General features: G+C 44.8%; 2 protein-coding genes across 2 annotated transcripts in view; both read right to left on the bottom strand.

Moving 5' to 3' along the window:
* Positions 1 to 1,543, bottom strand: part of magi2b (membrane associated guanylate kinase, WW and PDZ domain containing 2b) — a 57,703-nt gene extending 56,160 nt beyond the window's left edge. Inside the window, exon 1 of the mRNA XM_080003044.1 lies at positions 1,133 to 1,543. Within this exon, the coding sequence (XP_079859170.1) occupies positions 1,133 to 1,430 (298 nt within the window). The 5' untranslated portion in view covers positions 1,431 to 1,543. The remainder of the gene's footprint in view (positions 1 to 1,132) is intronic.
* A 10,289-nt stretch (positions 1,544 to 11,832) lies between these two features.
* On the bottom strand, positions 11,833 to 23,182 carry LOC307231404 (guanine nucleotide-binding protein G(i) subunit alpha-1). The gene is made up of 9 exons (XM_080002091.1): positions 22,753 to 23,182; positions 19,950 to 19,992; positions 19,705 to 19,846; positions 16,304 to 16,461; positions 15,943 to 16,071; positions 14,554 to 14,683; positions 14,272 to 14,425; positions 13,330 to 13,521; positions 11,833 to 11,897 (listed from the first exon to the last, which is right to left on the bottom strand). The coding sequence occupies exons 1-8, from the start codon at positions 22,868 to 22,870 to the stop codon at positions 13,331 to 13,333; spliced, it is 1,065 nt and encodes a 354-aa protein (XP_079858217.1). The 5' UTR covers positions 22,871 to 23,182; the 3' UTR covers positions 11,833 to 11,897; position 13,330.
* Positions 23,183 to 25,560: the final 2,378 nt, after the last annotated feature.

The raw sequence follows: 25,560 nt of genomic DNA, 5'->3' as shown, positions 1-25,560 counted from the left end.
CCCAAATGAGCCATGAAGGGAGCATAATCTGATCCGCCGTTTCTTCAATCCAGTGTTCTTGTCATTCAGACCGTGTCTGAATTTATAATGGGCGACAGAAGCAGGTCACTCAGTCAACTCTTCCAGCTTTCTCTACTTTGTTTTAACTCGCTGGGGCTACGAGCCGCAGAAACATCACAAGGACAAACCATAAACACTGTTTAAGGCCGAACGCTCTCTAAGGGCTTCACCTTCTCCAGCCAGCTCATAAAAGCCCTTACATGGGCAGGATGCGAGCAAAATAGCTTGAGTGTCCACTTGCTTTTGGGGGCTATAAGGCATTGTCTTGTGTAGGTATGAGAGAGGGAGGGGGCAGGCGGGCAGACAGACAGACAGACCAGGAGTGTTGCTGATATGTAGTCAGTATTACTGCAGAGTTAACACTAGATATGCAATATGGGGTTTCTAAAGGAGTGCGCCCACTTGAATAGTATCAGAGAAACATTTTAACGTAAATGAGGATGAGATCCGACCCACATTTGACACCTTCGAGAGCGGCGACTCACAACCTTTTCATGTAAAGGACCCTCTATTTATCTGCGTCCCCAATCTGAGAAGGTTTTTAAAATCGCTGGGGATGATGTAGTCCAGGCTTCCACCCCTGTCCATACTATGATCAGGGAGATTACAGTTTAGACACACTCTAAACGGAATAACGGTCAACTTTAACCATTCATCCGAGGGGACCACTGTTCTAGGGGTTCCGGTAAAAGGCGACAGACCACGAGAAGAACACGAAAACCACGAGAATATCTTCCGGAGAGGAAAGGGGCAAAAAAAAAAAAAAAAAAAGGCAGAAAATAAAACTCCATGTCTTGCCACCACAACATGGAAAACCGCAGGCCGAGGAACACGCCCCCTCGGGCGGCTGCAGCTCAGGCGAACACACGGCGGATCGTCGCGGGACCCGGATCGTTGCAACGCGGGCCCGGTGCCGTGTCGTGTCGTGATGGTTTAACCACTGCGCGGATTCATTGAAACTACGGTGTTTGCAACAGATGCTTGCGAATGGCATCCTCGTCAAACCCTGCGCACGCACGCACGCACGCACACACACACACACACACACACCAGTAGCCCGCTGCCCCCTCACCTTGTTTCACACATTTGAAGCGGACCGGGTCCTTGCAGTGCTTGATCACGGCCAGCACGTCCCGGGTGGTGAGGCCGGCCACCGGCATGTCGTTGACCTCCAGCAGCAGCTCATCCTGGGCCAGCTTCCCGCTCTGGACGGTCGCCTTACCCTGCCTCACCTCCCCGAAGTAGGGGAACTGGCCGTTCTCCGCGCCGCCCCGCAGCTCGAACCCCAGCTCGCCGTCCTTGCTCCGGCCCAGCACCGCTTCGTGGACTTTGTTGGTCCAGTGGTTTTTCTTTTTGAGGCTCTTAGACATCGTTGTCGCGGTATGGGAGTGACGGGAGGGGAATCACCGCAGGCTGGCCATCCGAAAAGCCCTACCGTATCATACCATCCCGCCGCGGCGAGCTCCGAGCGAATCACCGCGGAGCGCCGAGCATAGTATCCGCCGAGAGCGCGTCGGAGAGCGGGTCGCTTCGGGGCTGCGGCACGGCGCGGTGGAAGAAGGGGGGAGAGAGAGGGAAAAAAAAAAAAAAAAAGCCCACTCTGTCACACACACACACACACACGCACGCACGCACGCACGCACGCAAACAAACACAGGAGAGACAGATACTGGAGAATGACCCGGATGTGATGGAGTCTGGAAGGAAGGCGGAGATGAGTGGTTCTGGTTCGGAGAGGAAGGGAAACACGGCGAGACGTCCACTCCCACTACTGCTCGGGGCGCGCTCCCGAGACGCACACACACACACACACGCACGCACGCATGCACACACACACGCACACACACACACGCACGCACACACACACACACACACACAGGCGCGTGCACGTACTGCGAGGGGAAACATTCCCACATATGCCTCCAGAATGTGTTGTTTGTCTTCCTTTGTTGTTGTTTTTTTTTAATTGTTTTTTTTTTTAACCGTTTTACTTGTATTCTTGCTGTATTTAAATGTGCTTCTGGGCACCCACTAGCACAGTGGTCCTCAACGTCAGGTCCGGGGACTCTCCAGGGGTCCTTCAAGCGGTTCCGGGGGGGGTCCCCAGCAACATTTTTACTAGGGTAGTTGAATCTCAACATTATTTCATATTCAAGGCCTTAGCGCCATTGGAGAATGTCAAAGAATGCATTTTGATCATCGTTAAACTAAACCGTTATCACTGTCGCTGTAGTGTATAAGAATGGAAGATTGGACCAAATCATATTGAGCAATAATAATTCACTCCCATTGCGGTCCCACGGACAAGATCTTATTAAATGGGGTCCGTGGCCCAATGCATATCATATTGAGGGCCCTCGATGTGAAAAAAGGTTTGAGAACCACTGCACTAGCACGAATTTGCTTCCGTTAATCACTGCTGCATTCTACGTAAGGACCAACTGCAAGCTACTACTTGAGCAACGGTGAGCACATATTCACAAGGTAGCCACTAAGTCACTGGGGGGGGGGGGGGGAGGGGGGCAGGGGGAAATACAGTTAGAGCAGTATAGTTTATGGGGAAAAAGCCTAGTCGGCACATCGGCAGTCTTAAACCCCCCCCCCCCCTACAGTATTAAGTTCACTCACCATTACATAATTTTTTGTGATGGCATACATCCAAGTCCAACGGAGAATGACAAATCCTTTTGTTGTCATTACTTTTTCATGGCAGCACGGCTTTACCAAGCGGCTGAAGTGAACTTTCATTCAATATTCAACACAAAAGTCAAGAGCTGCTCCGTCGAATCTACAGAGGATGACAATCCGAAACGCAGGCGGTGCCTTTTAGCACCAATCTTTAGAGCGTCTCAATGTTCCGTGTGTACGCGCGTGCGAGCGTGCGTGCGCGTAGAGGATACTCCACAAACCGCTACTTTTTAATGACAGCCATATGCTTTTGTCACGTTTGTGGGAGTCGTCCCAAAAACATGACTACACAAACCCATCATTCCAATGCAGTTTTGCCCGTAAATAATCCATGAACAGCGATGGATGCACCACGCGTGATTTTCTATTTTCAGCGTAGGGGAGGCTGTTGTTGAAATAAAGTAATAGCATCTGATCTAACGGTATCTGATAATGGAGTTTTGGCCGCCAAGAAAAATAACTACTGAAACCCTCAACTAGACGATTAAAAAGAAGAACAACTCGAAGAGAGCTCTATTAGTTTGTGTAAAACTCGTTGGTATAGGAGAGTGCAGACCCATAAGGAAATGAGATCCAACTTTGCTTGGCTCATGCCTCCCCTGGGGCTCACATGGCTGCGGTTTAGAGAGCCTCCACGGTCGGAATAATCATCTTTCTGTTTTGTATCTACGCATCTTTCGTGCAGATGTATACTGTACGCATGTGACATCTCACAAGCCCGACACATGTCCGCGCACATGGTTTTTGGCAATAAACTGCGTGGCCAGAAGTCTGTAGACACCTGTTAATAGAACTTCTCATCACTAAATCATGGGCATTAACATGGAGTCGGTCCCCATTGCTGCTATAACAGTCTCCCTTCTTCTGACTTTGTGCGTCAGTTTTTGGAACACGGCTGCCGGTATTAGTATTTGATTTAGACGTGGCAGCGTTAGTGAGGTCGACCATGGATGTTGAGCCGTTGGGCCTTGGATTTTAATGGAGTTGAGGTCAGGGCTCAGGCCAGTCCAGTTCAAGTTCCACGCGGTTCTCGACAAACCACGTCCGCATGAACCTCGCCATGTTATGATTAAAACTTTTTGCCTCCCAAAAACAATTTGAAGCACAGAATCATCTCGGAGGTTATTGAAGTGCACGCCGCGACGTTGAGGTTTCATTCACCAGAACAAAGCGGCCGAGCCCTTGAGTAAAAAGCCCTCGACCATTAATCTCCCTCCACCAAACGGCAGGGTGCGTTCGGGAAGGTTGCGTTCTCCCTGACATCTGCCGAGCCCAGATTCGTTTGTTGGATGGTGAAGTGTGATTCATCGCTGAAGATAATGATGAAATCGCTCCACGGCACAACGTCGTTGCGCTTTGGGCCGTTCGGGCTGATGCCTGGCGTGTTGCCGCCCGCGCTGATCTCAGGGCCTGCGCGCGGCTGCTCGAGCGACAGGGAAACAATTCCGCGAAGCTCCCGAGGAGCGGCTCTAGTGCTGACGTCGCTTCCGCGCTGCGAAGGGACGTCTTGTGTTTGAAAAGGGTAACGACCCGAGCACCCGCCCTGATGGCGGAGCCGAAGAGCGTTTTCGGCTGATCCGTGCATTTTTCCCGTTCTCGATCGTGCACTTCTCGTGAAGCTCCTTGATGATCCATCCGTCTTCTAATTTGTTTATCAAGGCCGGGGTCGCGGTGTGAGGAAAGAGTCAACAAGGTAAAGGAAAGGTGGACATTTAGGGAGTTTGACAAAGATACGAAGTGAGGAACGATGATTCAAGAGAAGGTGAGTTGGAAGACGAAGGAGAGGAAATCAGCCAGTTGCAGTGCAATGATGAGTGGTCCCGATTAGGCCCACGGTAATGTGTGCGGGCGGACTTCACCAACCTACCCCTTCACAGATTGAACCAACAAATAGGTCAATGGGTTTATTCTAAATTAAGCAAGACCTTCTGCAATCGCTCCTTTTTCCAATTAATGTGACTATATGAGCCTAATGCTTTTTAAACTTTCGCCCACTTTATTAAAGAAGCCGCTCTGGCTATATCCTTTTTTTTAATCACATCGTAAAAAATCCCGTCGTGATCAATGGAATAAGGTGGTCTGTGATCTGTTAAATTACCCGGAGAAAGAGCATCATGTGCTGGCCCCGTGGAAGTCATCCATCATACCCCTGCGGCCCGAGAAAGACTACCCAGCCGTAACTAATGACTTCAGACCTGTGGCTTTAGCACCTGTCGTCGTGAAAGGTTTTCAACATTCACAGATCAGAGGATCCTCTCCAGTTTACTCAGCGACATAATATCGGCGTTGATGACGCTGTGCTCGACACCTCGTCACCTGGGAGCCCCGGAGGCAAATGTCAGCTTGGTAGCTGTTGATTTTTTTTCCCAGCGCATTTAAATAAATAAAACGTATTTTCTCCGGAGACGTCGGTGGGTTTGATACGGAAGTCGATTCGGCGCCGTCGGAGCGCTCTCGCCGTCCGCCGTAGTCCCTGCCCCGAAAAAAACCACCCCGCCGCTGCGCATTTGGACGCCTCAGACTCCGAGGACACGCTCTGGCGCCCGGCGAATCCATTTCGTCGGTGGCGTTCAGCCCCTTCGGGGCGTTCCGCCCGTCCGAAGGCGGAGGACACCGAACGAGTCGGCGTCAACTCGAGGCGAGCGCCGCGTCCACCGCGACATCCAGCTCAGCGGGCGGGTCGAAAATACAATGGAGAGAAGGAGCGGCGTTTTTACGCTCGCAAACCCAGGATGAATGAACATGAATCATTCTCTGTTGAGCCGGCGCTGACCTTCAGGTGAACAGCTTGGCGTGGAGCTGAGGAGGGCGACGCGGCGGAGGAGTGAGAGCGATTGGAAAAACACCCGCGGACAATCAAGGAGATTCATTTGGAGAGCGCCGTCGAGGAGGAGGAGGAGAAGGCACGGCGGGTCCCCTCAACGCAGCCGTTAAATCATCCCTTCGAGTCTCTCTGCCTTCAGGGCCACATTATGCCCCCCGCTCTCTAAACGAAGACGTCCCTCAACAGCTCTGCGGCGACATGTGAGCGGGTTCTTGCGCTCGAAACACAGACTGGTGACCACGCTCGGAGGCCCCCATGAAAAATGCAATGATTATATTCAATTCTATTACAATTTACAATTCTACAAACTAGAACGCGTTTGTGTGTCTATGAAAGGGAGGCTAGGAGACACACGAGGAGAGACGGGGGCCGAAAAAGATACAGGAAACGGAGGATTGAACTTCATCTTCATTATAAATAAAAACCCTCGGCATAATGAGCATCCCAAAAAAAGAGAAAAAAAAAGAAAAGACGCAGCCAACAACAGAAGGCAAAACGAGAATAATAGGAGGCAGCCGGTGTCCTCGGAGGGAGGATTTCAATAGAGCTTATATGGATTCAGCGCAGCACCTCCCTCATTGACTCTCCGCTTTGTGTGTTCGCCGCTCAGAAGAAATGCAAACCGAGTTGTTTTCCTCGCTCGGGCGGAGGGGGTGGGCGGAGGGCGGGCGACGGGGTCACCTCCACCGCCACGCTCTTGCAAAACCGCTCGCCCTGCTCCACAAACCGGCGAAAGGGATTTTCTGCCCTCTCTCTCTTCCCGAACGCCTGTAAAGAGTTGAAGAGGCGACAGCGGGCGTCGGAAAGCACATGGATAATCATCTCTTATCTCCTCCCGCGGCAATAATGTAGACGTTTGAGATGGAAATCTCGGCGAGCGCCACCGACCGGACGCGAGCGTCGGATCTCGGCGTCGGCTCCATCTTACGAGATGTGAGTGGATTCACCGGAGCGCCGTGGCACAGAGAGTTCCGTACGTGACGCAACGGCTCAGAGCGGGATCCGGTCTCTCGAAGCGAGTGTTCCCGTCGGGGGCTGGTGTCAGAGACGACGGCCGTCTCCAGACATCTGCCCGATAACAGCAGTGACCCCGGGAGCTGGCACAGTGCTGTGCACTGCTGCCACACAGCAAAAAAGGTCCTGGGTTCGATTCCCGCCCGGGGCGCGGATAACCCCAGGGTTATCTCCCGATTAGGGGCCTCTCTGTGTGGAGTTTGCATGTTCTCCCCGTGCTCACATGGGGTTTCCTCCATGTAACATCCGTAAGGACCCCCACCAAAAACATGCAGAACATCGTCGTCTGACCAGCGATGGACACGTGTAATTGGTCCACTGCTCCTGGCTGCCCCCCAGAGGAAGGACAAGCCAGGATGGGTTAAAAGTAGAGAACTCATTTCACCGGCCACCGTGTGTGTGTGTGTGTGTGTGTGTGTGTGTGTGTGTGTGTGTGTGTGTGTGTGTGTGTGTGTGTGTGTGTGTGTGTGTGTGTGTGTGTGTGTGTGTGTGTGTGTGTGTGCGCCGCGTGATAAATAAAGAATCTTCTTCTTCTACACAAGCTCCTTTGAGAGATGTGGCGGCTATCTGTCAAGAGGGCAACGGTTAATCACACAGATCTGTTAATCCTGACAATCTATCTCACAGAGCAGTGATGGAAACGTCTCATATCTTTACGGACATTTTAGCAGGTTAATTAAAAAGCAGAGATGGGTAAGTAAAGATGAAACTTGAAGGATGAATACCCTGCCCTAACACAACGTTACATACCTAATTTGATATGTGCATTATTCAAAATAACATGTTAGAATCAATGAAGCTTATATGATGAGGCTTATGAAACGATAACATCATATTTAATACGTATCTTTGAAAACCAGGGAATACCGTCTGTGAGTTTCTTCTCCTTCTCCTCCTAAATCCACTGTGTTTTATTTCAAATAAATAATTAGAGCTCCCAGGACGCTGGAGCCACACGTCTGCTCCACCACACGACAAGGAAAAGCGAAATGACAAGGCAGGTAACGCAGGTCCCCGAACGAGATAAGCCTCTTAACCAGTCAAATAACTATCATTTGAAGCCACACGTTGCACTTTATCATAGAGATACCGGGGCAAAAACGTACATTTGAACTTGAGTCACCAGAAAATTTGACACTGACGTCAAATGATTAAAATCTATAAATTGTTATAATTAAATAATGCCATAGAGAAACAAAGAAGACAGTACAAAAAAATGATTTTAACCTAAAATCATCAAAAATGTCATGTAAAGGAACGTATGTGGAATCAAACAACATCTGCATTCAGCCCAAGGGGAATGGCGACCTGGAGAACCTGGAGAACCTGGAGCCAGGGCCCCTAACGTTCCGTACCACAGGGCTCCATTCCGCATTGGCTCCAATGTCGGGGGCTTGAAGAGCTCCACCTGCAGCCTCCGTGTCTCCTCCCCAGGCGTCCTGTGGAGAAGCCGAACCTGTGGGAGGTCGCTGCTGAAGTGCAGCAGCACTCTTCCAAGTGCGTCCTCCCGCCCGATCCCAGTCCTCAGCGGTCTGCCTTTCGGCGCGGCGCTCGCTATCCCACTTCAACAGCCGCCCGTGGGGGATGAGCGTACCACTCTGGGTCTAAAAAACCTGACGCCTGACAGACAGACAACGATCTCCACAGTGAACTGCTTCCCAGCCGAGAACGACGTCCCGGAGCGAAAAGGGCTTCGGCAGAGTCTCTACGGCCTGATTCCTACACTTATGAACTTAGAAAAGATGTTCAACCGTCACAAGTATTATTATTGTCTTTTTTTTTTTTGCTTTACTCGGTTCTGGAGGCGCTGCGATGAAATCCACCTGCATGTACAAAGATGGATGTTCAGGTCAGGGGTTGTGCTTCCTGTGCCATGCCATTGTTCTGAAGCCCCAATAGTCTGAAGAATGTTCCATTGGACATGGACGACACCCTAACCCTGGCCATCTCTAACCTTATACCTAAAATTAACTATATCTAACCTTATACCTAAACTTTAGCTTCTCTAACCTTACACCTAAACTTAACCATCTCTAACCTTATAACTTAACCTCACTATATCTAACCTTATACTTGAACTTAACCATCTCTAACCTCATACATAACCATAACCATCTATAACCTTATACCTAAACTTAACTATATCTAACCTTATACGTAAACTTAACTATAACTAACCTCATACCTAATCTTAACCATCTCTAACCTTGTCCCTAAATTTAACCATCTCTAACCTTGTCCCTTAATACAACCATCTCTAACCTTTTACCTAAACTTAACCCATCTCTGCTCGACCTCAACATGTTTTGGACTGTTGGGGTTTTGGGACAACGGGCCGTCCGAGCGGCGGCCCGTCCCCGTGCTGCCACTGTGCTGTTGCAGTGAAGGGAGGCAGCTGCAGGGACTGGCTGACTCCACACTTCACACATGCAGAGATGCACGGGAGCATTAAAGCACCAACAGACAAACAAACTTTTTTTTTCTTGTGAGATTATTGCTCTGTTGTTCCGGTTAAACACGTGATGCAATATAATTACATCATGAATGTTGGGGCAACGACGTCTTTAATAGCGTTCACTTGGACTTATTCTGACAGACTTAATAACATCTCTTTACTGGTTACTGGTTTAAAATTCATGTTAAGATCAATTTGAAAGGATGCTTAGATCTCGCCGCAAGCTTCGTCATGGACATTTTAAGAGGTTTTACAATTAAATTTACATGAAATTGTCGAATTCCTTCACACAAAATGATTCTGCTCAGATGGGCGAGAGCGCTGCAGCAAACAAACATGTCTACATTCTGGGAAAAAGGGCAAACACACACAAATGCATTATTTATGTGCATGCATCTCTAATTTATATTGTATGTATCACATACTATCCCTCAAGATGTTCCAAAATGTACTGCAACCACACACAGTTCTGAAGGGATGTTCAAGCCCCCTTCCCATACACACACACACACACACCATCACCCTATCACTTTCTCTTGCTCTCCTTTCCTCTTCCGTCATCTCTCCAAATACCTTGGATTTTCAGGGGGTGTCGTATCTTCTGTGCTTGATCTCACTGCAAGGGCTTTGGGGATCAGCTAAATGACTCCACTTACTGTGGCTTTCAAATCACACAACGCTTCCCGAAATAGTGGCCTCTCAGCTAATGCCAAATCATTGCGCTTCAGCGGTGATGACTTAGCACAGGCTGCAAGACAGAAGTCTGCTTTTATTATGGCACATTTGTGCACGTGAGCTACCAACATTTGTTAGGTGAGCGAAAATAAAAACATAATTAAGGGAATAATTGTTGTACAGGAGGACCAGTTTTATTACGGTAGGGCCGTGATTCTAACATGTATAACTCTATATCCCAACACCTTCAGACGGTCTGATCAGATAAATCCTAAATGCTTAAAAGATGGCTTTGTTAACTCTAAAACGTAGATTGTAGTATAGAGTTTGATGTCCTGTGATTAATGTCCTGTGATTAATCCTCAAAAGTTTTCAGTCAAATGAATAAACTGCCAAGTGCACTTACACTAAACCTGACGATTCACATTTTAGTTGAATTTATTAGTGTTGAACATTTTAGTGTCGGTGATCTGTAGTGAAATAAGATTAAGTTGTGAAACTCGCCCTGAGCCAAAAAAAAATATAAAATCCATATTTTTTATTGATTTATGAACCATTAAATTAAGAAGTACAGAGCAGGTCTGAGGAATGTTGGTAAAAATGACCATGTTTTTGCACTGAGTATAAGGAATTGAGAAAATATTATTGTGTTTTATACTCTAAGATACAAAAAATAAATCAATTACCAATGAGGATTTGAAACTCTTTCAATAGCTACATAGTATTGTATAACAAATATTCCAATAGCTCAATTTTTAATAAGTTCTCTAATAACACAGGAATTATTCCTTCACAATGCGTAGAAACATTTGTTCCATGTTGGTCAAGGATCATTAAAGCTGTTTTTAACATAAAATTAGCGCAGATAATTCCTTTCTCACAATCCCTTGTTTATTCCTACTCTGCAATGCTTATATCCTCCGCTAGAGGGAAGTATAAATTGACAATTCTATCCAGGCAGCCTCGGTGTGAGTTTAGAAGTCCCCAAATGCTGCCGGTCAAAACAAATAACACATCCAACAAAAGGCAAAAAAAAAAAAAGAGACATTTTAGGAGGGGATGCCATGGTGTCACCACAGCAACACTTTTATTAGCAAAAAAATCATGGAAATTACACGTCCCCATTCAATGGAAACACAAGATTTGTGGCTGGGGGGAAATGTTGGGGGGGGGGGGGGGGGGCGTAACCTGAAACCATAACCCATCAAAAGTGCACTTCTACTCAGATATCTGTGCACCTTCACTGTCTGCTACGGAACTGTCAATTAGATCCTCTTGTCAAAGCATCTTTCCGCTCGTGATTTGGAAAAAAGGAATGTTCCTGTTGATAGCAACACACCGATAACATGCACACATTAATTAGAGTAGCTTTTTTTGGTCTCTTAAAAAAAATAAAATAAATACAACTTTGAAAGAGGATGACAGGCAGAGATTAAAGGTCCCTTTGATTAATATTGTGTATACACCGACACAAACAGGCACGCACGCCCAGGCACACTCGTCTTTGCACCGCCTCAGCAGAAACTTTCAGGACAGGGTTTTGGCCGTAGCCATACCGCACAGTCACTCACTCACACACACTCACAGTCACAGTCACACACACACTCTGTCAGGGCCCAGAGTGAATTGGTCGTTAGAGAGCATCTTGGTCTCACTTTTAGGCAAAAATCTGAGATGTCTGTGATTGGTGAAACAGACTGGGAAAGGGGGGGTGGGGGTGGATATGTGAACATTTTAATGGTAACATCGATATGACCTAACAACTACTGGAAAAAGAAAATAAAAAGGAAAATAAAAAACACTGCAACTAAGGCATGCAAGGCAAAAGTACCTAAAGAGAGAAAATTAAGTTTGTTCCTTTCAAAGAATAAAATAAAAATAAATGCGAAGACCCCCTTTTCCATATAAAAATTAAAAATGACCATTAAAATGAACACATCTTTAAAAACAGTGAAAAACCCCAGCCATAGTGACAGTTGTACAAATATTTTACACAATTTTTTTTTCTCCTCTCTACACACCATCTTTAAAACCTTTTCCGTATCAACATAAGTTAATAAGAGGTTAAAAGTGACTCTCTCAACGGTGTCCGTGCAGAATTCGTTCTAGTCACAGACCCCCCCCCCCCCCCCCCCCCCCCCTCTTGAAAAAAAGGTCACTGCAGGGTGGCCGCCGCACTGCCTGAACACAAAGACAAAAAACACAAATCCATGAGTAGAGATTTTGAAACATTTCATACACATATTTATACTTTTGTTTTTCCTAATGCGGATAGAAGGTATGCATGTGATGTCACAGAGGCGGAACTCACTGTGGGTTGCAACCACTGAGCGGCAGAACGTCGAGCGGCAGCGCTAGCGTTTGGCTTGAATACCGCGGAAACACACACAAAAAAAAGACAAAAAAAAAAAAAAAAAAAAGAAACATCTAAAATGGGATAGAGCTGCTGTGCGATTGACTGTGCATATAGATTAAACAAGAAATCGGAGCCATCTTTTTACAGAGTGCCGGAAAAAAAAAAAAAAAAAAAAGAATCGCTGCGATCCACAGAAACGACTGGAAACCAGGCGGCGAAACGTGCTCTTGTAGTTGCCATTACACGTTGGTAATGTTGGATTTTTGGGGGTAATATCACACCCTTTACGCAAATTAGATGTGAATAAATGAATATCACATGACGAGTAAAACTTTGTTTCAGAGAGGGGGGGAAGCAGCACATGATACCCTACACCCTGACTACGTGTCAAGTGCGTTGAGTTTCACCTCCAGCGCTGATCAACCCCCGGCTGTAAACAAGCTGGGAAAGACGTCTACCATGCCAGCAAGTTTCTGAGAAAAAAGGACTTGTCGACACAAGCAGAGCGCTCGCTGCTGCCGCTCTTACACGTCGTGCTCTGTGCAAACCGTCGTGGCTTCAGATTGATGACGTGAAAATGAGGTCATGTAAAATAGCATTTGAATAAGCCACGACATCTTGACTGTGATACTAAGGACGTGCTCAGTCTAAAAGGGAATTTTCAACGTGCGCCTCATCAGTAATACCCAATGGGAAGAAAATTGTGCATTTAGTTAATATTTATTCTGTAATGTATTGAGTTATTTCACATTAATGTATGTAGTATTTTAACAGGAATGTTTCGTATTTGTTTTGGGTGCATTTTGAATGACATCCCTGTAGTGCTCTGATGAAGCTTGTGACTGAAAGGTTGATAAAGTCAGCTTGACAGAGAAATGATAGTCCGCTCGATATGTTCTGCCGAAAACCTTTCAACAGATCAGACGCTTCGCCAAGATTCAGCATTTCCCCCGGCGTCAAAATAAGGTTCTTATAAATGTCAGGAAACCCGACTCCTGGCCACACGTCAATGCCCATGGACCACTGGTTCTTTGGTAAGTTGTGAGGATCAGTGTCGACTCCAACTGCCTTTAATTTAGGCAGAAAATCATTGGTTTTACTCCCGGTTTGGCAGTTTCCCTTACTAAATGGCAGCCATGTTACAGGATGTTTTGCCACCCAGCCCCACTGAGGGGGCGTATTGCGCAAGGGGGAAGTGACATCATCGCATACCCTCTATCTAAAACGCGAGTGGACAGTGTTTACAGTTTGACTTACCTCAGAAGAGGCCGCAGTCCTTCAGGTTGTTCTTGATGATGACGTCGGTGACCGCATCGAAGACAAACTGCACATTTTTGGTGTCGGTGGCGCAGGTGAAGTGGGTGTAGATCTCCTTGGTGTCCTTCCTCTTGTTAAGGTCCTCAAACTGACACTGGATGTAGGCCGCCGCCTCCTCGTAGGTGTTTGAGCCTGAGGGGACGCAGCGGGGCAGACGGGGGGGGTACGAGAGGAAGTCAAATGTGGGAAGCGTCACCTCGAATTCTTTTAATTAAAGTGATACTGTTTCACCAAAACATAAAACAGGAGGCCGTTGAATCATTATTAAGGACCATTCCTGTCATATACGGAAGTCTTGTATATTGAGTATATATTGAGTTATTTTCCCCAAATTGCAACTACCACTTATAAATGCAAACTGTGAACTCAGAATCACTTTATTACAGTGCAGAATTCTATTTATATGGATTTAAAAAAAAAAAAAAAAAAAAAAAGGAAAACAGATGTTTGTTCTTTTCTGCTAATTGCAAATTGTGAGAAAAAAGGCTACGCTTTGTTTTGCTGAGGTGGAAATTGGTGACCACAGCTTTTTTTTTTTTTTTATCTTAAAAATCATCAAAAGCTAATAGAAAACAACAACACTGTTAATGAAGCAAAGCAGGCAGCATGCCGACAACCTTTCAATTAAATAAAAAAAATAAAAAAATGAAAGAAAACATTTGGAGCGCCATTTGTTATGAGTGAATAAAAATCGAATACCTTCACTGCAGGCAGAATGTACATTCAAATATTAAGTACATAATTAAAGTATTGACAACAGTAGTCTGGAAACCCTGATTTCTGCTGTCACGACGGTCCATTCCGGGTGCTCACTCCCGGAACCACAGAGGTGATTTGCATGCTTTCCATAACCACTGCTCTGCATGGCGTGCGCCGCCTCACCTGCGTACTCGGGGTAGCAGATGGTGAGGGGACTTCTCTTGATCTTCTCCTCAAACAAGTCCTTCTTGTTGAGGAAGAGGATGATGGAGGTGTCTGTGAACCACTTGTTGTTGCAGATGGAGTCAAACAGCTTCATGCTCTCGTGCATTCGGTTCTGGGGGAGGAAGCGAAGCGCCGGATAGCGGGGAGAAAAGCAGAACATTAGCGGTCGCACGGCGAGCGTTTTGGGGGCACAAAAGGCAAAGTGAGAGAAACGAGCCGGGGGGGTAGGGCTCTCCGCACCATCTCCTCGTCCTCGGCCAGCACGAGGTCGTAGTCGCTCAGGGCCACGCAGAAGATGATTGCAGTCACGCCCTCAAAGCAGTGGATCCACTTCTTTCTCTCCGACCTCTGTCCGCCGACATCGAACATCCTGCGCGGGAAATAAAGATGGCCGTTACCCCAGGAACACCTCGCGGCGCTGCGGCTAAGCTACATTCACATTAGTTTTCAACTGCAAGGGTCGGTTACAGTTTATTTTTTATTTTTTTTATGCCATTCCAACTTGCACTGGGTGTGAAATAAGATCTCATGTCGCCATTACAGCTAACTCAAGTTCAAGAGGTTATTTGTCACATACATATACAAAGGGTCATACATATATGCAGTGAAGTGTCATGACACACGGTGATTACGCACAATAAGCTCTAAAAAAAACAAAAAAATAAAATAAAAATAAAAAGCATTTTTAGTTATTTTCAGAAATTGTAAGTGAAAAGGTGGAAGGACAGAAATTGATCTCAACAGCGCTGTTTCACTCACACGACAGACTGCTGTGGTGTGATTTGGCTACATCGTGGATTATGTTTGAGTTCTTTGTGAAGCTGAATAAAGCTTTTCCCTGTTTACTTCCATGGCAACTGGGGGGGGGGTGGATCGGTTTATTTCATAACCGGGGAAAGTCGAATGCGAGTTCATTCCTGTAGTCTCTCAAATTAATCAGAGATAGATTATTTATTTCACTCGAGCACAACTATATGGCTGTTCTTTTTTTTTTTTTTTTTTTTTTTAAATGTGAGACGCGGCAGCATGGCATCTTATATAATTATATCAATGTAAAGCCTGACACCCAAGTTGTTCCTCTCTTTATCATCAGTGAGATAACAAAACTTAAGGTTTGTATAGTGAAAGAAAATGTGTCATGTCATTTTCTCTGGCCACCAGTTTTAGTTGCGTAATCTTCACTGTGTATTGTATGAGGTTCTTCTGTGGACTCGTGCAGCCAGTCAGTAGTCAGTCAGTCAGCCATAGCCAGTAGTTAGCAGTCTTAATAATCTAATCTTGAATTAATCCTCCTCACCAACAGTGAAATGTATAAATACAATGTTGCAAATGGATTTGTGAAACACATTGTTGTACATGTTGAAAAGAGAATAAAGGTAGCGAGCCGGCCACCCCCTTCTTCAGGAGATGGAGTCTGGTGTTGCCTGGTGACCAGAGCCAGGGCATTTAACCCTCTCTAGTCTGCATACAAGAAGCACATGACATATAAACTAGTTGTCTGGGTCCTGGCGTCGGGTACACAGGGCAAAACCTTGCCTACAAATCCACACCTATGTTTTATTTCAACAAAGACAAATCACTTATAAAAATGAGGTGAATAAATTCCCCAACTTCCGTCGCAGCGCTCACTTGAAATGCAAGTCCTTGAAGGTGAAGTGTGTCTCCACGATGCCAGTGGTCTTGACCCTGGTCCTCAGAACATCCTGCTGGGTGGGCACGTAGGCACCATGGGCTATCCTGTCCAAGTCATTGAGATAGCTTTGGAGGGAGAAAGGCAAAACGCAGAGGCAAAGCATTAAATATAACAATATAAACACAAAACTATATATTATATAACCCTAACCCCCCAAAATGGACAGAAGAATGAAAAGACAGATGGTAAAAAAGGAGAGAATGAGGGGGGAAAAAATCGGAACCCTCCATTTCCTGTGTAGTTCCCGCCCTGCTAAAGCGAGGCTCGTGGCGTGCCGATCAGTGTGCGAGAACTCACTATGCGGCAGAGTCGTTGAGCTGGTACTCCCTGGAGCGGCCGAAGCAGGCTTGGACTCCTCCGTCCTTCCACAGGCGCTGGATGACCCCGGCCAGCTCACCGGTCATGAAGCCTTCCTCCGCGGAGCCCGCCAGGACAAACAGCTGCCGGGCGTCATCCTGGGGAGGCCAACCATGTCTAGTTAAAGACTAGAAATAATAACAACAGATACAGGCTGTGTGCCAATCCAGTCCTTAACTTACACACTGAAACCACCCGGCTTCATCCTAACCTTTAGTCTTTTAGCCTCTGGGATTCATTTCTATGCTTATGATAATAAACTACACAGAGAATTTGCGGGAATCTTAAGATCTCCGCTGTGTTTTCCTTGTCCGATCGAGGGCCAGATTTCAGAGGCTTTCTGTCCCTCGAACCATGTGTGTTGTTTTATTAAACATCAAACCACTATAAACCAGTGGTTCAACTGTTTTGCTGCCAAGGCCCCCGCTGCGTCAAATAAAATATTTCAGGGATCCAACACATATGATACAGACTTCTACTTTTTAAAATTTTCTCCTGTCTCTTATCTACAATGATAACTCAGGCGTTTGCTTTCATAATAACATTTAAGTTACCATTTCTCCAAAATTAAGAAATGAATAAAGACTCCAAAAACGGAAATGTCTTAAAAATAAATACTGAAGAAAAAGGACCATTATAAAATTGAATTTGATCATTTTGCTTATAGGCCAGCAGCAGTGTAAGCACGGCCATGGAGGGATTTTTGAAGGAAACGTGCATGTCACCCCCAAGGATAAACTTGGCCTCATATTTTGTCTTCAGAGCTTCAAGGTGATGCTTCTGAATGGTAAATAACAGCTGCATCATGAGCTGCTTGGGATTTTTTTTATTGCAAATGTGTTCTCACCATCCAGGTCAGAGACAGAGGGCACAGAGGGTTTTTTGGGTTTTTTTGCTGGTTGATGGGTTGGAGGCATTTACCGATTAGTCTGTGTTGTGGGGTGAGTCCCAGTACACACAGGGCTATTTTTTGTTTCTTTCAATTATAAAAGAGCGTTAAAGACGCAAATCTATAATAAAAACACTGTTTTTATTTGTTTTGTTTGGAAAAAAAGATGACTCTGATCTGAGCTGCAGATTGTGCCCTCCACTGTGGAGTTGCTCCTGCCGGAGCTGCTCCAACCCCGCCCTCCCGTAATTCGAACCATCCCATCAGATATGGATTTGCTTTTCTTCTACACTTAATCACTGCGGCACTGTGCCTGTGCTGTGTCCTTTCAGCACCACAATTGCGGAGTGGAGAGGGATGTCCAGAATTATTTTGTCACTATGTTTTGTGCTAGGCCCATAGCCTAGACCAGGGGTGCCGACACTTTTTCAGCTTGCGAGCTACTTTTAAAATGACCAGGTCAAAATTATCTACCTGCATTAAAAGAAATGCCACACACACACACACACACACACACACACACACACACACACACACACACACACACACACACACACACACACACACACACACACACACACACACACACACACACACACACACACACACACACACACACGGCGTACCTTGCGTCACTGCATGAACCTTTACGGCACAATACAATTAAATACATTTATGTCACTACCTTACTCTGATGACTTGCACTGAATGGAGTCGGCCAGGGTTGCATAGTCCAGACAGTAGCTGCTGGAAGCCAGCCTCAAGCAGGCTTTCAAATGATCATCAGTCATGGTGGAACGCTATTTGGACTTAATAATCTTCATGTGGGAAAAGGCTGACTCGCATAAATAAGTACAGCTGAATAATGCAGTTAAGGAGGTAGCACATTTCCTCATGTTTGGGTACTTTTCCCTCTATGAGTAAGTTCCAAAACTGTCCATGAGCCCTGGACTTCAGCTGAATGTCAGCCTGTAGTGTCAACATCTAATCCTCCACTGCAGACCAGTTCAGGTGAAAGTGTTGCGATTTTTGATGCGAGTGAATCAACCTCAACATCTTCCCTAAATGGTCTGCACATAAATGTGGCGATTGGCTCGAGTGAAGCAAAGTCTTGAAACCCTTTGTAAGAAGTCTGACAGACAGTTTTCAATCTGCTCAGTGTAGCGCGCACTGTCAAGTTGCGCACGTGCCTTCCCTTAGGTCTCCAGCTCTGATGCGAGGTTTTGAAAGTTCCCCAAATCATGGCGCTGTAGCTTTTTCGAGCCATCTCAAGGCCCCCCCTGGCAACTCTCTGGCGCCCACCAGTGGGTCGCGACCCCCACCCCGCTTCAGAAAGGCCGCTATAAACAACACGCATATTCATTTAAGGTTGGATCGCACAAGCAATAGGAGGGGTTATGACGATTGGTTCATTCCACTGGATGTATTAAGGCTCAATGATTTGTGGAGGTTTGCTTCGTGCAGGAACTTTCTCCACCTCTGAAGAGCAGGTGCAAATTAGTGCAGGTATAATAAAAGGTCGTGAAGGGGGGAATTGCAGCCGTCTCAACATCCACTCTCTCTGCTATCTGCCAGACCACCTGGCGCATCGGGGTCAGCTCCCTCCACACCTCGTTCACAATGTTTCTTGTATTTTATTTGACGCAACCTTTCTTTGGTCTGCTTTTATGTCCTGCCACATGTTTTGAAATCTGTTTGTGACTCCTAATGGATTTATTTAACTGGGGTTTCATTGCGTCTCTCTAAAATTGTATGGTGTTCTGTTACTTCTCCAAACAATACTTCTATTTCAGAATAACTCGAAGTTACATTTATTTTCATTCCTGAGCTGGTTAAGGGGTCCATGGTGCACAAATTCCTCCATTCAACTGCAGCTTTTAAACTCCCTTTTTTAAACTACAATCGAGGCTCCCTGGTATCTCAGAGTCTGTATTACATGATCTGCTGAAAGGTCATGTTTTTAATAAGCTAAACTGTTAAAACTAGGATATTTTTATCCAATAAGAAAATGCAAGTATGCAGATGTGTATAAGTGAGAAACAAGGTGTGTTTTACATTCCGACACACAACAAAAAGTTGTGTTTTGTTTTTCTTAAACAAATACGATTACATTGACTTGTGACAATTTACACTGAAACTTATTTTCTTTTTCTGGGTCATCACAGTGTGACTGGCTTACGGCATTGCTGCTCATGTTGCCTCATGCCTGGCATGCTCCATTTGTTTTGAATGAAGAATGCTGGATGAGGAAGCATGCAAACGATTACTGCAACTAGGTGTCACAGTTTTTAAAGGGGACAGGTCATGGCTGCACACATTAAAAAATATATTTATTGAAGAGACATGAGCAAAGTAAGGCTGCTGAGAGATTCTTCAGGTCGTCATCAGGACATTTTCAGTTTACCACTCAGCCCTACCCAACACCAACCATTCCTCTGTTTTCTTTACTCACCGCCCGGGCAGCATCTGCAAATTCAATCTTCAGACGTCCCATAGCTCTGATGATGGCAATGATGGACTGGATGGTGTTGCTGTAGACCACCGCCTTGTACTGCTTGCACTCCTCCTCTGAATAGCCAGCCTCATGGATGATCCTAACAGATAGATGGAAGACGAAAACAAAGGCTAATGTTAGCATTTCAGTTTGTGCGGAAGTTAGCTATTTAATCAAGTTACAGGTACCAAGAATACACTTACTTCATTTGCTTAACAATTGTACTCTTTCCAGACTCTCCAGCACCTGAACGGGGAAAGATAAGAATCTATCAGAACAAGCAGGGTAGACCAATGTTGACAAAACACCAACTTTTTAACTTTCTCAAATGTTTAAAGTTTAAATAATTTTGGGGTTCTTTCTTACAACCAGCTGAATTTGTAGGCCAGACATATAAAATAATATGGCTTTTAATTGGGTATGATTTTGAAATAACCGTATTTTATTGCCATGCAGTAGATAAAATAATTGTTATGTGGCAAAGCACAATATATAAAACTGTCAAAAGACCTTTCATCAGCATGAAAAAACATGACACTAATGTTTAAGTGCTGTTTTCATCAGCTTAGCTGTCGCAGTATGCTGTGGACAAGTATCCTACGGAGGGTTAGCCAGGCATTAGACCAATTGGATTAATCAACTGTATCCCCTTGTCAATGAGATTATGCGCGGTTTAAACATTGCTGGGTTAGCAACAGAAACATTTGGTGAGGCTCAGGGCAGTTATTTGAACTTCACACAAAATAGTTCCCTTCATATCTATTATCTGTTCCTTCTCTCTATAATCATGAAAACAATATATAACCCCCAAAATGGGACATGGCACATTGATGTATGATTAATCAAGATCATTTTGTGAGAGACTCTAAAACACACAAGTCCAAAAACAGCTTTGTTAATAATTCAATTTCAAAAAGGAATTGCTTAGTTGCTTGATGCAGTGTTTCATCCCCGGTCCCAGCTTCCTCTGAGGCAGGCATGTTTTCACCTGAGCACACAACATTTTAATTGCCTTCCCTCTGTTGGGACTTCTGCCTCCCTAGTGAGGAGAACTGCTCTCCAATTCACCATCCCTGATGATAAAACAAATGCAGCACACGCATAAACTGTAGCAAAATGGGAGCACCATATCAGACTGCAACCTCAATTCAAAACCCACACCAGTGTCCCGAGGAAAGTGATTGGCCCAGTGGCTAGCAATTATGTAAAAATGCAAAAACTGTTTGGCATTGTGGGTGAAACAGGGGGTCTGAGAGGAGCTGCGTTGGCAGGCCCTAAGAGGACAGGCATTTTCCTCAAACCAAATGAGATTTACAAACATCTCCCCAGAGACAGAGCAATGAATACCGAGCACGTGGCGCTTTGCAGTACACAAATGGCCCAAGAAAATAAATAAAAACTCAAAAGTATAATTTTGAGTGTCTGTGCAGTAAAAAAAAAAAAAAAGACGTGATTTATGCTCCTCCTACTCTGAGCTCTCATCTAGAGACGACATAAGACTCCTGTAGCAGAATCCCTAGCTCATCTGCAAATTTAATATTCTCACCCTGTTTAATTATATACTGTATATTTCAACAATGCAAAAGTGACATCCTTAAAATACATTTGTTCTAAAACATAATAATACCTAACTCTCTATAAATCCATGTTTCCCTCAGCGTTATGAGGAGAGGAGAATTCTTGCTGTTTTAAAACAGCTGGGCCCACACATCTAATGCAGGTGCTCATTGGTATTGCCGAGAAAAATAAACAACCATGAAAATTCAAATCAGCTCCATCTCGAATGACTCATGCAACATCTAACAACTTATTTCAGTGGCTGCGCAGCACACTAGCCCATGTGGTCAGTGTGTGTGCACCTGTCCCAGACAGTTTATATCAAAGTAGAAAAATATCTGTTCCAGAACTGAGGAAGACAAAACTAAAAACAAACCTCGCAGCTCAAATCTGCTGCAGACCAGATCCCCCCCAAGCGTTGGTTTATCTGAGTTTATTCTTATGGAATTACCCACAGTGTTTGTTATGTTAATCAGGCTGTAGAGGTTGCCTATGTCACTACTCTGTTCCTGGCTAAGCTACAAGTCATATCAGCTTTAGTGGCTCAGTCTCTTGAAAATGCAACGCTTTGTTTGAGATATAACTAAAATGTTAAAAGAATAACGCATTTCTAGTTTGTAACTTAGTGTGTAGTTTGTAACTCGCAAACTATCTGGGCCACGCCCAGGGCGGCAAGTAACATGTTGAGTGTGAAGAGAGTTGGGTAAATAAAAGCTTAAAACGATGCTCCACAGTACACCCTGACGCACGCAACGAACATAACTAAAATCCTGATTCCTAACAAACAACTACAGTGGGCGAGAAAAATGTCAAACATCGACTCTGGACGGATGTCATTTGTTGCCTACTGAACTAGTTATCATCTTGTTAGTGATTTGTGATGCACGCAAGACGTGGCCAAGTTTAGCACTTTAATGTGAAATCTGGTCAGAATCTTGAATCTGTTTACTGGGCCAAGTACTTTTTCATGTGCCATGAGTTTGTCTCGACAATTCTGTACACGACGAATAACATGTATGCACAGCGGGGATAATAACGGGTGGGTTAATGTAACTTATTACAGTGTTATTACAATATATCGCACAGTTGTGTGTGTGTGTGTGTTTACTCTATGTAGTTAAGTTGTTTACCAAATAACGTGACAACACAAAGCTTTGCCACGTTTTCCTTCTTTTTGCACTGCTCTGTTGGGGGAACAACCGTCCCTCCGCGGTGTAGCTGACAGGCTAATCTGTTGCTAACCGTGGAGAGCAACAATCCCGGGCCAACTTTTCCTTCAGATCAAACACGGTACACAACACGGTTCAAAAAAAAAAAAAAAAAAAAGGTTTAAAGGAAATAAAATAACATCACGTCGGGCGTGTTAACAGTTCCGATCGAGTGTTATTTTGCTGTGCGTTGTGACTATGTCCTCCACCTCCCCACCCCCCCCGGACCCAGTCCCCTCACCCAGCAGCAGCAGCTTCACCTCCCGGGCAGCCTTTTCTCCGTCGTCCCGCAGATTCCTGTCGATCATTTTGCTGCGCTCCTGAGCGGCCTTGTCGTCCGTGCTCAACGTGCATCCCATCCTCGCAACTCGGAGATCAGAACTCAAACGTAGGAAAGTTAAACGGAGTAGACGACGCAGCGGAGCTACCAAGCTAACATCTAACTGTAGCTTCAAACACGCCCTTGCTTCCGAGTCCGACTCGCCGTTTAACGGCGATACTTCAAATCTAACTTAAACAAAAAAAAAAGCCAAACTATTTTTTTTCCCCTCGCTCCCGTCAGCCGCTACTCGTCACGGTAACCTTTATCCGAAATACGACAACGTCCTCGACACGGTTGAGAGATTCACAGAGAGAGTCGGGCGGGCGACATCTCGTTTAGGCTTTTTGGAGGAGCTGTTGAATGGCTCATTTCCTGTTCTTTAGGCGTACCTCGCTCGTCTGCGCATGCGCGGGCTCCGCCGCAATTCAAACCCAGTGTCGTTTTAATTTCCCAGCGTGCTGTGATCTAACAATTACGAGGTGTGCTTTGAAATATTATTATGTAACTGCATTTTCTTTCTCCGTGTGAAATATGTGCGTCTTATATAACAATGACAATGATACCTATGGTGGAATAATATTAATACGTCTAACAAGAACTACATATAAAGGGAGCGATTTTTTTATTTCAATTATTTTAACTGTGCCTTTGCTTTTTATCCTCTAAAGTGGTAGACTGTAAGAATATTTATTTTAAAAAAAAAATCTCATATTTGATACTTTCACGTGCTTATTTTAGCTGGTTCTTTCGAAGAAGGAGCCATTCAATAGAATTGTCTTGTGTATGTGCTCCTCTATATGCTGTTTCCATTGTTGGCGGTGGGGTCTGCCTTTCCCAGAAGTAGTGCACTAATCAGGCATGCACAGGAATTCTGGGACTTAAAGTGTGATTCAACCAACACAAACAAACAATGGAATATCACTTTAATAATCAGTGTATATTTAAAGAAATTGTTTGCTCGGGTTAACAATTAAACGTTCCCTGATTGTATGAGAACCGTCCCTTTCAAAGGTAAAGAATGAGTTGGCAATACTTTGGCCCAGCACATGAGCGTTGAACACTGTGGGATATCTTTCTCACCAAACCACATCCAGGAATTCAAATGACTTGCGCCAGACTGTTTTCCGATCCAGCCACAGCCACACTGTAAGCACAGATTTCGGATGCCTACACTTAAGTATAAGTCTAAATAATTTGTGGGGAAATTTGGCTTAGGTTCCATTTCTAAACAACAATTATGTATATCAAAAGTTCTACGTTTTAATTTAAATAAATGCAGTGCATGGCTGTGTAACAGAAATTAAATCAATGCATTCTATTTTCTTATTACATAATTATTTGTAATGGTGGCACATTTCCTTATTGTGCTGGAACTATTTGAAAGTTTTTGATAAAATCATCTTAATCTTCAAATTTGCAAATATGTATTAATGGAATGGAAAAAGGTTGGCGATGTGGTCATAACTAGCCTCCTCACTTTACATGGTATTTCCATTGCAGATAGCCCAGGCATTATGCAAATCATCATTTTTCCCATCCATTCTATGTGCACAGATATATTTTCTTCTGCATGAACAGTGGCGGTAGACTAGCTCACGAGTATGTGAATAATACAACAAACTGTTTTTTTTTTTACATTTATTATTGTATCTTGATTGGAAAGTATCTTCAAAATATGTTTTGACAGACAAAGTGTTAAAAAAAATGGGGCACTGGTCATATGCCAAATTACAGTTGTTGCCATGGCACAACTATAATAGGGTGTCTTGTCTCATTCACAAAATTAGCTTTAGGTACAAGGGGCCTTAGGTGCAAGACAAACAGAGGGATGTTTAACAAGAGCTCTGATGCTCATTATGCTCAGCAGAGATCGGGATCTGTGTGTGTGTGTGTGTGTGTGTGTGTCTCCCTGGAGGGCTTCACTTTCATAGTCAGCCCATGTAACCTCAGTTAATCCTATCACTTGCAAGCCTGCCCTCCTACATACAAAGAATTGTGCTGATAAAAATATTAAAATCGTCACAAATCTTTTACTTCAATATAATCTTGTTCCTCTCCTTTTTCTCCTTCTTCTTCGTGTTTTGTTCTTCTTGTTCTTCCATTTTCTCTGTCTTTGTATAATTGTTGATCTACTCTACTTACATTTTTCTTTCACACATGAACTTTTCACAATAAAAATCACTGCTTTGTATTCTAGCAGCAACTTTGGATTCTCTTCATTGTTTGACAAACATCTTGCATCTACAGGCTTACAAAGTCAGTGCGAACAAAATTCTTAATGAACCTGATTTGTTCAATTAACCTGTTTTTTTTATATTAACATAGTGCACTGCAAACATTGCATGTAAACCATTAGGGCCAAGTATACCTGGTTTGCAGCCCGCCGAACCGGGCGGCGTTCAATATCAAACGTTCCATCCCACCCACCGTGATTTGATTGGTTTAATTGTCGCATTTTGGGTGGGGTTAAATGTCGATTTCAGTGGTTTGGACTTGGGTTTGGGCGGGGTTGAAAACACAGGCAACTGCTCCTCTGTAAAACTCTCTTTTTCACATTTTAAACATAATCATCACTCTGAACCGCATGTGTCAAACACAAGGCCCACGGGCCGAATGTGGCCCGCCATGTCATTTTGTATGGCCCGCGGGAGCTTAAAAGGCATATGATTGTCTTCAAATAAAAGTCTATGCTGCTTTACGGCATACAGTGACCATGAACTACATCTC

This window comes from Zeus faber, assembly GCF_960531495.2.
Source record: "Zeus faber genome assembly, chromosome: 6".
NCBI lineage: Eukaryota > Metazoa > Chordata > Actinopteri > Zeiformes > Zeidae > Zeus > Zeus faber.
The sequence above is the reverse complement of the archived record's forward strand: the minus strand, read 5'-3'. Positions and strand labels throughout refer to the sequence as shown.